The sequence below is a fragment of the Oncorhynchus tshawytscha genome, linkage group LG11 (genome assembly GCF_018296145.1).
Source record: "Oncorhynchus tshawytscha isolate Ot180627B linkage group LG11, Otsh_v2.0, whole genome shotgun sequence".
Classification (NCBI taxonomy): domain Eukaryota; kingdom Metazoa; phylum Chordata; class Actinopteri; order Salmoniformes; family Salmonidae; genus Oncorhynchus; species Oncorhynchus tshawytscha.
Window position 1 is genome coordinate 44,337,701 of NC_056439.1, and position 17,490 is coordinate 44,355,190.

The window sequence follows — 17,490 nt, forward strand, 5'->3', positions numbered from 1 at the left end:
TCCGGTACCGCTTGCCATGCGGTAGCAGAGAGAACCGTCTATGACTGGGGTGGCTGGGGACTTTGACAATTTTTAGGGCCTTCCTCTGACACCGCCTGGTGTAGAGGTCCTGGATGGCAGGCAGCTTTGCCCCAGTGATGTACAGGGCCAAACACACTACCCTCTGTAGTGCCTTGCGGTCGGAGGCCGAGCAATTGCCGTACCAGGCAGTGATGCAACCAGTCAGGATGCTTTTGATGTTGCAGCTGTAGAACCTTTTGAGTATCTGAGGACCCACGCAAATAGGGGCAGTAGGGGGAATAGGCTTTGTCATGCCCTCTTCATGACTGTCTTGGTGTATTTGGACCATTCTAGTTTGTTGGTGATGTGGACAACAAGGAACTTGAAGCTCTCAACCTGCATGCTCAGTCCTCCTTTTCCTATAGTCCACAGTCATCTCCTCAGTCTTGGTTACGTTGAGGGATAGGTTGTTATTCTTGCACTACACAGCCAGGTCTCTGACCTCCTCCCTGTAGGTTGTCTCGTCATTGTCGGTGATCAGGCCTACCACTGTTGTGTCGTCTGCAAACTTAATGATGGTGTTGGAGTCGTGCCTGGCCACACAGTCGTCGGTGAACAGGGAGTACAGGAAGGGACTGAGCACGCACACCTGGGGGGCTCCAGTGTTGAGGATCAGCGTGGCAGATGTGTTGCTACCTACCCTCACCACCTGGGGACGGCCCGTCAGGAAGTCTAGGATCCAGTTGCAGAGGGAGGTGTTTAGGCCTTTCAAATCTAAGCCATACGGGTCTGCCCAGAGTTTGCATACAGAGAAAAACATTCACATGAGTTTTTCTCTGATGATAACTTATGGGACATTAAAAGTCAAACTGCCTACCGCATTTTTGGTTACAGAATGTGGGCTTCTTAATTATGCAAGTATGATGCGTTGCCGCCAGGTATTGACCATACATGTTGACAAACCCTCATTTACAAAGTCGGTGTGGCTGCTGCACTTGTTCTGACACCATTTTAAAGTAGTCAACTGGGTGGGGATTCCTATGAGTTGGGAGAAATCAGCCAATGAAGAAGAAGAAAATGTACTACTTTAAAATTGAGATAGCCTCAATGGGAGCCTTTTGGTCTAAGCCTCTGTATCTCAGTGCTAGAGGCGTCAATACAGAACCTGGTTAGATTCCAGGCTGTATCACAACCGGCCATGATTTGGAGTCCTATAGGCACACAATTGGCCCAGCGTCATCCGGGTTAAGGTTTGGCCGGGGTAGGCCATCATTGCAAATAGTAATTTGTTATTAACTGACTTGCATAGTTAAATAAAGGTTCAATAAAATAAAATAAAATAAATAAATTGGCGCTGCCCATTCTGTCATAGAAGCTATAATGGCACAGATACAAAGGTGAGTCCTCTATCGCTATGGAAGAGAGCTGTCGGACTCTCCTCTCTGTGTAAAGGTAGCCTACATTCTGCCTGCATTGAGTGCAGACTGGGCAGTTTTAAAGTATATTGTGCCACAACATAAGATCTGATTCAAAGGGGTTGGGTTAAATGCAGAAGACACATCTCGGTTTAATGCATTCAGCTGTGCAACTGACTAGGTTTCCTCTTTCCCCTTTAATATAGCCAGGTCTCTATGTCTCTATTTGTCCACTTACTAAATTATCATGCATGGATAATGCCACTCTTTGTCATTTGAATAAATATATAAACAAAACCATTTATCAATACCATGTAGGTTACAGTACTTGGGACCCCAGTAGAAGAGGATGGAGGAGGGAAGGTCAACCTTATCCTGACTGGGCCATTTGAAGACATGGGTGTTGTCTTCATGACTCACTCCGCTCAACAGGATGTTGTCTTCATGGCTCACTTTGCTCAACAGGATATTGTCTTCGTGGCTCACTTTGCTCAACAGGATATTGTCTTCGTGGCTCACTTTGCTCAACATGATGTTGTCTTCATGGCTCACTTTGCTCAACAGGATGTTGTCTTCATGGCTCTCTCCGCTCAACAGGATGTTGTCTCCATGCCTCACCCCGTTCAACAGGATGTTTTATTCATGCTCTGTGTATCCATAATAGAGTAAGACACAGTTACCGTCTGTATCCAATTCAGGTCAACAACATTGTAATTGACTGTAATATGTATCAACTTTGGTTCACTTTTGGTTAATCTATTCTCAGTGTGACAGTGAAGTACCATAGGAAGGCGTCTCATGCTGCAGCCTACCCCTGGGACGGGATGCAGCCGTGCTGGCGTACGACAGCCTGTCTGTTTTGAGGTAGCAGATGAAGCCAGACTGGAGATTCCATGGTAAGTACTAAATGAGAGGTTCATGGACATTAGATACTGAGTTAATTTTACTGTGTAAATAGATTATCTTAAGATAAATACACTCATTGTAAGTCATTGTAAGGATAAGTGCTTCTGGTAAATGACTAAAATGTAATGTAAAATGTCATTCACCCCTGCATCTGCATTGATTAGGCTCATACTTTTATAGTTTGGCATTGTGTTGATGTTGATGATATTGATGGTTCCATGTACTGCAACAAGCTTGTGGAACACACTACCATACCTGACTGATCCACAGTCTCTGTATACACCTCTTCCTTACCAGACTCAAACATGCAGTTTGTTTCTTATCTGTCTTCTTCTACAGGCATCATCAGACATGATGGAGTGAAGCCCAACATCATCTCAGCCTACACTGAGCTGGAGTACTATCTGCACACTCCACTGGCCAGGGACCTGTCTGACCTCTAAGCCAAGGCCGAGGCTAGCTTCAGGTCAGATGCCATGGCAACTGGTTGTCAAGTAAGCATGCTCAAAATTGTCCCGTTATTTAAGGACAGTTTCTGTTATTAAAGGACAGCTATGAAGATCAATGGAAATACATTGGTGGGTTACTCGTGTAATATTTTTCATCCAGATAGATTTCATCCAAAACCATACATACTCCAATATCCTTCCCAGAACCACCCTTGCACACCTCTATCAAGAGAATGGCAGAGCCCCAGGGATTGAGTTTGAGGAGGTGCCCAGCCATTTCTCAGGTAGCAAAAATGAAATAATAATAATTGTAGAGATGTAAAGTGATAGATAGAGTAGTCATGATATTACTGGCGATAAGCACTTGTCTACGTGATCTTGTCTATGTAGTCTTGTCTATGAAGTCTTGTCCACATAGTGTTGTCTACGTAGTCTTGTCTATGTAGTCTTGTCTATGTAGTCTTGTCTACGTAACATAGTCTTGTCTACGTAGTCTTGTCTATGTGGTCTTGTCTATGTAGTCTTGTCTATGTAGTCTTGTCTATGTAGTCTTGTCTACGTAGTCTTGTCTATGTAGTCTTGTCTAAGTAGTCTTATCTATGTAGTCTTGTCTACGTAACATAGTCTTGTCTTTGTAGTCTTGTCTATGTAGTCGTGTCTACGTAGTCTTGTCTACGTAGTCTTGTCTATGTAGTCTTGTCTATGTAGTACTGTGTCGTGTCTTTGGCTATGCCGGATTAAGTGAAATGACATGCTATTCTATAAAATAATTTATCCGTAATTAATATCACCGGATTGAGCTAATCATGTAAATGTAATTAACTAGAGAGTCGGGCACCACAAAATAATATTTATAGAGCTGTTATCTTCCGAATAAACTCTTAAAGACCAAGTAATATTTTACATCAATAGCAGTCAACATTAATCGTCAGCTTTATTCAGTCTCATCTGAAAGTCGTAAATTCTTAGTTATCTGCACGAATCCTGGCTAACAAGTTGAATCAGCAATACAAAATTGGGTTTAATTATTTATTTACTAAATACCTAACTAATCACACAGAATTACACATACACATATTTAAATCATAACTTGATTACAAATTACGTCACAAAGGAAAACGTCCCTTGCGGGCGGAACAGATATGACAGCTTGTTACACAAAGGAAAAGGGCTGGGGTTGAGTGAAAGAGCGGGAAGACTGAGGAACAAAGGCCGAAGCTGTGCTATCGTAAATACAGTATCTTATGCATTCTAAATTACCGCCCATTTGGGAAAGGAAAATGCAATAAATATTTATTCTGAGCTGTGCTTCGGTAGGTTGGTGGTAGATGGAAGGCCGTGTTGCCCAACCGAGTCCTTTGAAGAATGTCTCTGGTTGTCAATTGGATACATTGTAGTAATGTTGTTGTGTGGTAGACGGGATACTCTGTCTGTTCCTTCCTAACCTGCGTTTGCATCTGCTGTTGCTAACTCAATGGCTAGGAGGTATCACTTCTGTCGTGAATAAGAGTTCAAAGTTCATACCATTCACCACTAAAGCTCACGCTGATGTTGGCTTCGTTCTGTAGTTATTATCTGAACCATTCTGACATAAGACCGTCGTCCTCACATCTTCGGAACAGGAGGTTATATTGTCGTCAAGGACTTATATAGGAAGTGAGAGGAGGGCGTGTTTGAAAAGTTTTATAGCCCATGTCCCTTCACAGGGGCGGGCCACTGATTGAGCAGCCCTATCTTATGAAAAACCAAATCTCTCATTTTAGAAGCTAAAATCACATTTCATCCCATCACAAATAATGTATTATTCAAACATTTAAATGTAACAACAATTCTATGTGAATCCGATAACTCTGTTGTGTAGACTTTCCACTGTAGAGTTTACATCATCTGATCATTGATGAGAATGTCTCAGATGACAACCGAACTGACATCATATTCATTAAGTACCACCGCATATGTTCCATTGGTCGGATTACCAGAATATAGTTAATTTCCCCCACCTTCTGATGTTCCCAGAATCTCTATGTTAACCAAGGGTTTTGCAAATGTAACATCAGTTAAGGGGGGGAAGAGGTATTTATGACTGTCATAAACCTACCCCCCAGGCCAACGTCATGACAACTGTCTACATAGTCTAGTCCATGTAATCTTGTCTATTTGGTCTTGTCTATGTATCAAATCAAATCAAATGTATTTATATAGCCCTTCGAACATCAGCTGATATCTCAAAGTGCTGAAACTCCAAACAGCAAGCAATGCAGGTGTTGAAGCACGTTGGCTAAGAAAAACTCCCTAGAAAGGCCAAAACCTAGGAAGAAACCTAGAAAGGAACCAGGCTATGAGGGGTGGCCAGTCCTCTTCTGGCTGTGCCGGGTGGAGATTATAACAGAACACGGCCAAGATGTTCAAATATTCATAAATAATAGGTCTGGGACATGTAGCACGTCCGGTGAACAGGTCAGGAGTCCATAGCTGCAGGCAGAACAGTTGAAACTGGAGCAGCTGCACGGCCAGGTGGACTGGGGACAGCAAGGGGTCATCATGCCAGGTAGTCCTGAGGCATGGTCCTAGGGCTAGAAAGAGAGAATTAGAGAGCTCATACTTAAATTCACACAGGACACCGGATAAGACAGGAGAAGTACTCCAGATATAACAAACTGACCCTAGCCCCCCGACACATAAACTACTGCAGCATAAATACTGGAGGCTGAGACAGGAGGGGTCAGGAGACACTGTGGACCCATCCGATGATACCCCCGGACAGGGCCAAACAGGAAGGATATAACCCCACCCACTTTGCCAAAGCACAGCCCCCACACCACTAGAGGGATATCTTCAACCACCAACTTACCATCCTGAGACAAGGCTGAGAATAGCCCACAAAGATCTCCGCCACGGCACAACCCAAGGGCGGGCGCCAACCCAGACAGGAAGATCACATCAGTGACTCAACCCACTCAAGTGACGTACCCCTCCTAGGGACGGCATGAAAGAGCACCAGACTATGTCGTCTTGTCTACCTAGTCTTGTCTACGTAGTCTTGTCTACGTAGCCTTGTCTATAAAATCTATGCCTTGGGATCCACCCTTTCTTTTACATTGGCTCTGATGCACTGAACCATGCACTGACACTACGCTATAAACTTCAATCAAAGTTTCTAATGAGACACTACACCATTGCAATTAAATGTCTTAACTATGCAGGAGCCTGGTTCAACATATGTTCTTCCATTTCAGATTCAATGACTTTCTCTTTCTCAGAAAACATGACATTAGCTAAATGTTTTTAACAGATCATTCATATCATATCTTTCCAAAGGTGTGACCGTGTGAGTGATCATACTGATATTACTTGTAAAAAGAAGGGGTGCTTTGGGACACGATCTCTCCTAGTAAGACAATAATATATCCATCCTGTTTGGAGACAATAATATCCAGTAGCCATATGAGAGGTTATCTAATAGGTTATTTATTCAAATGCATCAAAGTGGAAAAATACTAAAACCTAAAACTACTACTACTACAGTGAATCTCAAAGCCTCAGTATATAATAGACAATATGAGCTTCAAAATTATGTCTTTTGATCACCTCCCATCTCGTATGTTTCACCGTGACAACAGTATCAAATTAGTGAGAAAGATTGTGATTTGGCATCAAATAACATAAATGTAGTACTGTAGTAGTCACTAGTAGTGAATCGCATTGCTCATTTATTACTGTAACATGTAGTTGTGCTATTGTCAAGTGCACAATGAAAAAGTAACAAAGTTGCTTAGCAACAAACTAGTAGAAGCAACATTACAAAACATCCAAATAGTGTGTTCATATGATATTACAAAATTGCAAGTACGAAAATAAAATTCTAGATATCACTGGAAATTCCAGATTTAGAGTTTAACAGAGGCTAGCATTCTCCTGGGCACTAGCTCTAGTCATAGTCATGCCAAGTTAACCAATAGTCATAGTCATGCCAAGTTAACTAATAGTCATAGTCATGCCAAGTTAACTAATAGTCATAGTCATGCCAAGTTAACTAATAGTCATAGTCATGCCAAGTTAACTAATAGTCATAGTCATGCCAAGTTAACTAATAGTCGTAGTCATGCCAAGTTAACAAAGTCATAGTCATGCCAAGTTAGCTAATAGTCGTAGTCATAGATGTCGCAATGTCAAACAACTGTCTCAGAGAATATTATCATGTCTAAACAACATTGTATTTCAAAATTTGACATTCCCAAAACATTGTGCTATCTCAAATGGTTTTTCAGCCCCCAAGCAACAGTTTATCATTGCTAATTAATCTGATGCATAATGTTTGAGCAATCATAGTGCAACTGAAATATCTCAGAGGATGTTCACAGAAAAATACTGCACCCAATTTATATAGTGTTTCCAAGCCAGGAGGATAAATACCTTAGTCTACCTTTGGTCCGTCTGAGTCATTGATAATATTGTACACAATCCTAAACCCTTACCGTCTAGCTAACCACAGTATCTACAAATTAACTTGACCCGGTGGCTCAGTGGAAATGATGAGAAACCCTTATAACGTTTTTCTTGAATACACATGGAAAGAGTACATATTAGGAAAGTATTCAGACCCCTTCCCGTTTTCCACCTTTTGTTATGTTACAGCCTTATTCTAAAATGGATTAAATTAATAATTTTCCTCATCAATCTACACACAATACCCCATAATGACAAAGTGAAAACAGGTTTTACATTTTTTTCCTTCAACTTTATAAAAAAGAAAAAACAGAAATACCTTATCTACATAAGTATTCAGACCCTTTGCTATGAGACTCGAAATTGACCTCAGGTGCATCCTGTTTCCATTGATGATTTTCGAGATGTTTCGACAACTTCATTGGACTCCACCTGTGGTAAATTCAATTGATTGGACATGATTTGGAAAGGCACACACCTGTCTATATTAGGTCCCACAGTTGACAAGGCATTTCAGAGCAAAAACCAAGCCATGAGGTCGAAGGAATTGTCCGTAGACAGGATTGTGTCGAGGCACAGATCTAGGGAAGGGTAACAAAAAATGTCTGCAGCATTGAAGGTCCCCAAGAACACAGTGGCCTCCATCATTCTGAAATGGAAGAAGTTAGGAACCAACAAGACTTCCTAGAGCTGGCCACCCGGCCAAACAATCGGGGGAGAAAGGTCTTGGTCAGGCAGGTGACCAAGAACCCGATGGTCACCCTGACAGAGCTCCAGAGTTCCTCTGTGGAGATGGGAGAACATTCCAGAAGGACAACCATCTCTGCAGCACTCCACCAATCAGGCCTTTATGGTAGAGTGGCCAGATGGAAGCCACTCGTCAGTAAAAGGCACATGACAGCCTACTTGGAATTTGCCAATAGGCACTAAAGGACTTTCAGAACATGAGAAACAAGATTCTCCGGTCTGATGAAACCAAGATTCAACTCTTTGGCCTGAATGCCAGCATCACTTCTGGAAGAAACCTTGCATCATCCCTACTGTGAAGCAATATGGTGGTAGCATCATGCTGTGGGGGTGTTTTTCAGCAGCAGGTACTGGGAGACTTGTCAGGATCGAGGGAAAAACCTGCTCAAGTGTGCTCAGGACCTCAGAATGGGGTGAATGAAGGTTCACCTTGCAACAGGACAATGACCTTAAGCACACAGTCAAGACAACACAGGAGTGGCTCCAGGATAAGTCTTTGAATGTCCTTGAGTGACCCAGACGGAGCCCGAACTTGAACCCGATTGAACATCTCTGGAGAAACCTGAAAATAGCTGTGCAGTGACGCTCCCCATCCAACGTGACAGAGCTTGAGAGGATCTGCAGAGAAGAATGGGAGAAACTCCCCAAATAGAGGCTGTAATCGCTGTCAAAGGTGTCAAAGGTTTTCAATTTGCAACATTTTCTACAAACCAGCTTTTGCTTTATCATTATGGGGTATTGTGTGTAGATTGAGAAAGAAAAACAACAACATTTAATCTATTTTAGAATAAGGCTGTAATGTAACTAAATGTGGAAAAAGTCAAGGCGTCTGAATACTTTCTGAATGCACATGAATAGGTCCATCATTCTGAATGCACTGTACTGTACATTAATAGGTCCATCTTTCTGAATGCACTGTACTGGACATGAATAGGTCCATTTAAGAGGCTGGGTCAAGAAGGCAATGTTCACCTCACAATTTATAATCCATATCTCAGTCTTTTGTCTTGAAAACAGAAACAATTACATGTTTTCTCTCTGCGTGGCCGCTATCCCTGTTAATGGAGTTACAGTGGTGTCCTGTTTTATATTCATGAGGGTGTACTGTTGCAAAATGTAGCAAAAGTTTTGCCCTGAAAAAACGAAAACTTGTGTTTCTTATTGGACAAGTTCAGGTAGTCGATCCCTGTTTCAGTCAATTTTGTGCCGTTTGGTGCCTAATGAAATCGAACATGTTGTGATCTAACTGCAGCATGTGGATGTGTTAGGGTAGTATGGTCCTTCCCCATTTGCCAGGCGTTAGGAGTAGATGGACCAGTAGATGATGTTGAACAGGACGTAGGAACCAGGGAAGACCATCCGTGAGTACTTGTCTATGGCATGGGTGTCTATCCAAATGTTCACATAGCCTGGCCTCTTTACCTGGCCCGTGAGCTGGGGATCCCCCAGAACCACCTGGGCAAACATCCTCTCCTGCCTGCCTCCGTTCTCCGGCATCCCATAGTTCCCTGCGGTGCCATAGTTCCCTATGCTGTTGACGTCCATGGTGGTGTAACCAGTGATCTGGGGGTCGCACATGGCGTCGTCAGGGTTTCCGATGCCACATGTACACGGCAACTGCAGATAGCGGGGTGTAAAAAAGAAAAAGGTTGAATTAAAGGACAATACTTTGAAACGGCAAAACTTAAGTGGCTTTAAATCTACTGATGTCTAATGTATTTAGTAATTTTCGAGCTTAGGGCTTCTCAACAAGGTTGTTCGTGGCAGGAAAAGTTTTCAGGGGCTGTGTGAGTTAAAATAGGCCATCAGACTGTTAAACAGCCATCACTAACATTGAGTGGCTGCTGCCAACATACTGACTCAACTCTAGCCACTTTAATAATGGAAAAATTGATGTAATAAATGTATCACTAGCCACTTTAACACTTTAAACAATGCCACTTTATATAATGTTTACATACCCTACATTACTCATCTCATATGTATATACTGTACTCTATACCATCTACTGCATCTTGCCTATGCCGTTCAGCCATCACTCATTCATATATTTTTATGCACATATTCTTATTCCTTCCTTTACACTTGTGTGTATAAGGTAGTTGTTTTGAAATTGTTAGGTTAGATTACTTGTTAGATATTACCGCATGGTCGGAACTAGAAGCACAAGCATTTCGCTACACTCGCATTAACATCTGCTAACCATGTGTATGTGACAAATACAATTTGATTTGATTTGATTTCCTCTTGAGGCATCTTATGCAGTTTCATTTCCACATGCCACAACATTTGGCAAATAGAGAAATATACAGCATGCAAAGTTGTTCACCAGAGGTAGTCCTAAAAATAAAAGTACACAGAAAAGCAGAACAACATTTTATGTAAATGAAATGAAATAAACTGTACCCTCTCTCTTAGTTTCCTCTCTTTCCTTTCCTGCACGGTAGAGAGGTAGTTGACCGCGGCATACTCTATGACCGAGAGGAAGACAAACACGAAACTGACCCACAGGTAGATGTCCACTGCTTTGATGTAGGACACTCTGGGCATGGAGGCGTTGACTCCAGTGATGATGGTGGACATGGTGAGCACTGTGGTGATACCTGGACAGAGTCAAAAGACATTAGAGACAGTTACCCAGACAGATCTCCATTGAAATAGCTTTTTAGTCCTGGTCTTGGCTTGATCTTTTACAGTTGATGTCAATCTTTACAATCACTGTTGGAAAGACACCAAAACTGTACTATATCTCAAATAAAACATGGAAATATCAATTTAGCCTAGAGCCAATAAAACATCCTGGTCCTTCTGGCAAAGGCCTTTCCTACCCAAAGGGACCCTAGCGGGGACGGCCCGGCGGTCAATCCAGAAGGAGACCCAGGACAGCATGACCATGAGGGTGGCTGGGAAGTAGGTCTGGAGCAGGAAGAAGAAGACGTGACGTCGCAGGGTGAAGTGGATGTACAGACGGTTGTACCAGCCTGAGAAGAAAAAAGCAACACAGCTGATATTCTACACAGATCCAGTCCTTTTCACCTGTTCACCAGTCCTTTTCACCAGTCCTTTTCACCTGTCCCATAGTGCAGGGGTCTGAAATTCACGGCCAGCGGGCCAAATGTGGCCTGCAAGGCAATTTAATGTGGCCCACGGTCGTCTTTGTAAATACAACTATGGGCTATAACGTGTCTTTGTAATATCTACTCAATCTGTGACTTCAGGGTTACCTGTACTGCTATAGAAGGCCAGCTTTGTAGTGGTGTGAAACTTCTGGATAAGGAACTGGGATAAAGATATCCTCTCGTCTGTGTTCAGTGACTCGTTGCCTTTCTTCCAGTACAGCATGAGATCATCGTCCGTGTATGCATCTGACGAGAGAATGTTCAAAAACCCCAATGAACACCTCATATAAATATGATTGCTTATCTTTGATCATGTGATAAAAACATAATCAAATGTCATCAGAGATGTGTAGGTAAATAGTAAAGTTGAGAGGTGCACTCACAGCTCTCTATTTCCAGCGAGCAGGTCTGTGTGTCTAGAGGGAAGCGACTCAGGTCCATGTTGCACATGGCCGTGACCGTGACTCTGTGAGAACAAAAGTGGCATCAGAGCCTGACTTATGCCTGACCAGAATTTAATATGGATACAAAGTGATGATTATAATTGTGAATTGCTTTGATTGTTTTTGTTGCCTTTATGCTGAGCTGTAGCTGAAATGGATCAGTATACCTATTATAAGCTCACTTGAATAGGGTATGAAACAGAAAATGCCAGGTATCAGAAGTTTTTATCTCAATATCAAATCATTTCTGGGCAACAATTAAGTACCTTATTGTAAAGGTTCTTCATAATAATGGTAAAAAAGAAAGAAAATAGCTTTTGAGCAAAAAACTATTTCTTATTAAGCTATACTTTTGCTAGGTCTGAGCAGAGCGGGAAAGGGCACCAAAACAGTGCATTAACCACAGTTAGGATTGTGGTGCGGAGATCAATTCACCAGAGTGGAGGAGCCTGATGGGAGTGATATGTAACCTGAAAACGAGCTTTTATTGGGAGAGAAGTTTGGAACTCTCTTTGTTATTGGTCTATTAATATATGGCGCTTGATGATTTATCACCAATATAGCCAAAACTCCACCCATGCAAAACCTGCTGATTAGAATGTCCTATGTAGAAATAACACTGATTACATTTTTCATACTTTGAAAGTGTTAGTTTCATCAGCTGGTGTACAAATATGGTACAAAACACAGGAAAACAGAATTTTGAATCTACCGGGCCTTTAACAAAAAGTATTTGTAGTTCAAATAATTTAACAGAACATTGTTGTTGAGGATTGAGACTGCTTTTCCAATGTCAACTCCATGTAGGTGATCTAGGTCTAATTGCTAGGAGTCTACAGAATGTTATATCCGATGTCTCTGAAAGTTACATGAGGTCTCTATTTGGCGGCTGTCTTGTTTACAATTGGACTGGTGTTGATTAAATCTGTTCAATGAAGAACACTGGCAAGGGAACGGAAAATGTTTGTCATACAGTCCTGATTACAACTGTGTTGTCCACCTGTCTCATTAAATGGCTGTCACTAAAAGGTCCTAACTTTGTCAGACAAATTATGTCATGCACTACCAGATCTTTCTTTATATCATCCATTCAATGAACTCATTGTCCAATTTAACAACCAAGGAGGGTTGCACACACAGGATCTGACATTTATAATTACTAAGTAGCATGTTCAATAGCTTTGTTTTGCTGTCCAACAAATAGGCCTCCTTCATATGCCTCGATACGTCAACTGGAAAAGGATTTCAGCACTAAATCCAACACCCTTGAGGGTTAGTTATCAAACCAAGGTGGTGTTCAGCTAGCACAAAAACGTTCCGAAACGGGGTGCTATCGGTACCTGTCCAATAAGAAACGCTTGTTTCCGTGTTCCGCTGCAAAACCTTTTGCTATGGTGTTCCCCTTTAAGCAGGATTTACCAAACTCAGTCCTGGGACCCCCCTGGGTGCACATTTTGTTTTTTTCCCCCAGCTTAGCACTACACTGCTGATTCAAATGATCAAAGCTTGAGTTGATTATTTGAAACAGCGGTGTAGTGGGGGGGCGATGAAACAACTGAGCCCCATTCATTTTCAATGAAAGGAAGCGAAGTGGGTGGGGGACTGTTGGGCAACACAAGCATAGATACTTCAGCTTTATAGCCCCTGTATGTAATGTGTCTGGGTTTACCCTTCTGTCTGTGGCAACACTGCAGCTCCATTGTACGCGTTGCGTTGCCATTAGTGTTACGTCAATGTGACATTCTACATGCTACACAGAGACGTTTTCTCACCACCAAATATGGTAGTGAGAGGAAGACCAGTCATGGGCAGTGGGAGAGGATGGAAGTAGGTAAAACTGGCCTGACATTTAGCACATTTTCTCATCGATGAAACATCTGATCTCAATAAATATTTCTGTTTCCAAAACCAGAATATATTACGAATCCAGTGCACATAGTTTTATACACTTGACGCTTTGCCAAAGTTTTAAAAAAAGGCCGTTGTTTAAAAGGAGTGCAATGCGAAATTGAATTTGTGCACACGCACAGAGGTGTTCCATAACAGAAATATTCACATTTTTATAAACTTTTATTTGTTTAGGGTAGCCCAATTGAGACCATGGTCGCATTCCCAATGGTGCCCTGAGTACAAACATTTTCTCATAACAGGAAAAACAATTTACATTACAATTAAAACAAGATTAATACAAATAACCACAAGGCACAACCTCAACACAACTATTTTAACAAATAAACCACTACAATCAATCGAAACAACTAAACTGCCCTAGTAGCACCAAGGAATCAATTTGAAAGGAATTTTGTAGGTTATTCCAACACTGGAGGGTACTAAAACTAAAAGAGGATTTACCTACATTGGTCAAGACCAGAGGGACCTCAAGAGTTCAATCCTGCGAGCGGGTTTGGTTGCTCATTCTTTTATACATTAGCAACGAAGTTAGGTAAGTTGTAAGCTTGTGTAGTAGGGCTTTGTAAACAAAAAGGGAGTAATTAATTGATCTATGGGACTTTAATGGGGGATCAGAAAACATTTTGATACAGAATGCAGTGGTGAGTATTAAACCTGTCACCAGTGATAAAACATATGGCACTACAGCATCCAAAGGTTTACGAGTAGTGGCTGCTGCAATCTGGTAAACAGTGTCATCATAATCAAGAACTCGCAGGAAAGTTGACTGCAATCTGCTACTTAGGGAAAAACAAGGCCACTTTAAATCTTAGCTTTTTAACTAGTTCAAAAGTATGTTTTTTAAACATGAAGTCGGTCAGGGATTTCCTCCTCTTCTTCCAAAGAGGAGAGGCGAAAAGGATCAGAGGACCAATATGCGGCGTGGTAAGTGTCCATGGTTCTTTTAATACGTAAATGTACACATGAACACTACAAAACAATAAACATGGAAAACCTAAACAGTCCTATCTGGTGCAAAACACAAAGACAGGAACAATCACCCACAACCACACAGTGAAACCCAGGCTACCTAAATATGGTTCCCAATCAGAGACAATGACTAACACCTGCCTCTGATTGAGAACCATATCAGGCCAAACACAGAAACAGACAAACTAGACACACAACATAGAATGCCCACTCAGATCACACCCTGACCAAACAAACATAGAAACATACAAAGCAAACTATGGTCAGGGTGTGACAGTACCCCCCCCCCCAAGGTGCGGACTCCGGGCCGCAAAACCTGAACCTATTGGGGAGGGTCTGGGTGGGCATCTGTCCGTGGTGGCGGCTCTGGTGCTGGACGTGGCCCCCACTTCACCATAGTCTTAGTCCGCCACCTTGTCCGCTTCCTTGGCCTCCTAACTACGGCGACCCTACTACATGACCCTACTGGACTGAGGGGCAGCTGCTCGGGACAGAGGGGCAGCTGCTCGGGACAGAGGGGCAGCTGCTCGGGACAGAGGGGCAGCTGCTCGGAACAGAGGGGCAGCTGCTCGGGACAGAGGGGCAGCTGCTCGGGGCAGAGGGGGTCTGGCGCCTCTGGGCAGAGGGGGTCTGGCGCCTCTGGGCAGAGGGGGTCTGGCGCCTCTGGGCAGAGGGGGTCTGGCGCCTCTGGGCAGAGGGGCGGCTGCTCGGGACAGAGGGGCGGCAGCTCGGGACAGAGGGGCGGCAGCTCGGGACAGAGGGGCGGCAGCTCAGGACAGAGGAGTGGCAGCTCAGGACAGAGGGGCGGCTGCTCGGGACAGAGGGGCGGCTGCTCGGGACAGAGGGGCTCTGGCGGCCCCTGGCTGACTGGCGGCACTGGCGGCCCCTGGCTGACTGGCGCCACTGGCGGCCCCTGGCTGACGGGCGGCACTGGCGGCCCCTGGCTGACGGGCGGCACTGGCGGCCCCTGGCAGACGGGCGGCACTGGCGGCCCCTGGCAGACGGGCGGCACTGGCGGCGCTGGGCAGACGGGCGGCACTGGCGGCGCTGGGCAGACGGGCGGCACTGGCAGCGCTGGGCAGACGGGTGGCTCAGGCGGCGCTGGGCAGGAGGAAGGCTCTGGTAGCACCGGAGAGGCGGGAGACTCTGGCAGCGCTGGAGAGGAGGAAGGCTCTGGTAGCGCCGGAGAGGCGGGAGACTCCGGCAGCGCTGGAGAGGAGGGAGCCCCTGTAAGGATAGACCGGAGAGACAGCCTGGTACAGGGGGCTGCCACCGGAGGGCTGGTGCGTGGAGGTGGTGACGGATAGACCGGACCGCGCAGGCGCACTGGAGCTCTTGAGCACCGAGCCTGCCCAACCTTACCCGGTTGAGTGGTCCCGGTCGCCCTGCCAGTGCGGCAAGGTGGAATAGCCCGCACTGGGCTATGCAGGCGAACCGGGGACACCATGCGCAAGGCTGGTGCCATGTAAGCCGGCCCAAGGAGATGCACTGGAGACCAGATGCGTAGAGCCGGCTTCATGGCACTTGGCTCGATGCCCACTCTAGCCCGGCCGATACGCGGAGCTGGAATGTACTGCCCCGGGCTATGCACCCGCACTGGGGACACCGTGCGCTTCACAGCATAACACGGTGCCTGCCCGGTCTCTCTCGCCCCCCGGTAACCACAGGAAGTTGGCTCAGGTCTCCTACCTGGCGTAGCCATACTCCCTGTGAGCCCCCCCCCCCAAGAAATTTTTGGGGCTGACTCTCAGGCTTCCATCCACGACGCCGCGCTGCCTCCTCATACCAGCGCCTCTCCGCTTTCGCCGCCTCCAGTTCTTCCTTGGGGCGGCGATATTCTCCTGGCTGAGCCCAGGGTCCTTTACCATCCAATTCGTCCTCCCATGTCCATTCTTCCAAGTAGTGCAGCCTCTCCCACTGCTGCTGCTGCTGCTCCTGTTGCTGCTGCATCTGTTGCTTCTCCTGCTGCTGCCCGTTACCACGCCGCTTGGTCCTGTTGTGGTGGGTGATTCTGTCAGGGATTTCCTCCTCTTCTTCCAAAGAGGAGAGGCGAAAAGGATCAGAGGACCAATATGCGGCGTGGTAAGTGTCCATGGTTCTTTTAATACGTAAATGTACACTACAAAAACAATAAACATGGAAAACCTAAACAGTCCTATCTGGTGCAAAACACAAAGACAGGAACAATCACCCACAAACACACAGTGAAACCCAGGCTACCTAAATATGGTTCCCAATCAGAGACAATGACTAACACCTGCCTCTGATTGAGAACCATATCAGGCCAAACACAGAAACAGACAAACTAGACACACAACATAGAATGCCCACTCAGATCACACCCTGACCAAACAAACGTAGAAACATACAAAGCAAACTATGGTCAGGGTGTGACAAAGTCTTTGTCAATCCAAATGCCCAGATATTTGTAGGCGGGAACCCGATCAATGGGAGAACCATCCAATGAATATGTCATGCACTGATCTGTTTCACCTGTCACTGTGATAGTCTCCACTCCAACCAGGTATCGCTTATTTTCCCCAGTGTATTTATCCCTGTGTTACCTGTCTCTCTGTGCTAGTTTGTCTTGTATCTTTAGTCAAGTCAACCAGTGTGTTTTTCCCCATACTCCCTTTCTATTCTCTTTTGCTAGTCTTCTCAGTTTTAACCACTGCCTGACTCTGGACTACTTTCCCGCCTGCCTGATCATCTTGCCTGCCCTGACCTTGAATCTGCCTGCCTTTCGGTACCTATTGGACTCTGATCTGGTTGCAACCTTTTGCCTGTACACGACCATTCTTGCCTACCCCTTTTTGGATTAATAAACATTGTAAGACTCCAACCATCTTCCTCCTGTGTCTGCACCTGGGTCTCGCCTTGTGCCTTGATAGAATACATATGTAGTCCATCTGAAACATTGAAGGACTACAGAAAAACATGTATTTAGTTTTGCCTGAATTAAGTTTTAAACTACCAGGGCTTTCTGTAAAGTAACAAGACCAGATTGCAGCTCTAACATAGCCTGGTCAGCAGGTGGGTCAATGGCATATATAACAGTGTCGTCTGCATTCAGATGAATATTACA

The 17,490-nt window shown here is 44.5% G+C and overlaps 1 protein-coding gene across 1 annotated transcript in view; it reads right to left on the reverse strand.

Moving 5' to 3' along the window:
- Window positions 1-8,827: 8,827 nt before the first annotated feature.
- Window positions 8,828-17,490, reverse strand: part of LOC112262044 (gamma-aminobutyric acid receptor subunit rho-1-like) — a 24,567-nt gene continuing 15,904 nt past the window's right edge. The window contains exons 6-10 of the mRNA XM_024437717.2: window positions 11,466-11,548; window positions 11,188-11,328; window positions 10,792-10,944; window positions 10,370-10,566; window positions 8,828-9,580 (exon numbers count right to left, since the gene is read on the reverse strand). Of these exons, the coding sequence (XP_024293485.1) occupies window positions 9,263-9,580; window positions 10,370-10,566; window positions 10,792-10,944; window positions 11,188-11,328; window positions 11,466-11,548 (892 nt within the window). The 3' untranslated portion in view covers window positions 8,828-9,262. The remainder of the gene's footprint in view (window positions 9,581-10,369; window positions 10,567-10,791; window positions 10,945-11,187; window positions 11,329-11,465; window positions 11,549-17,490) is intronic.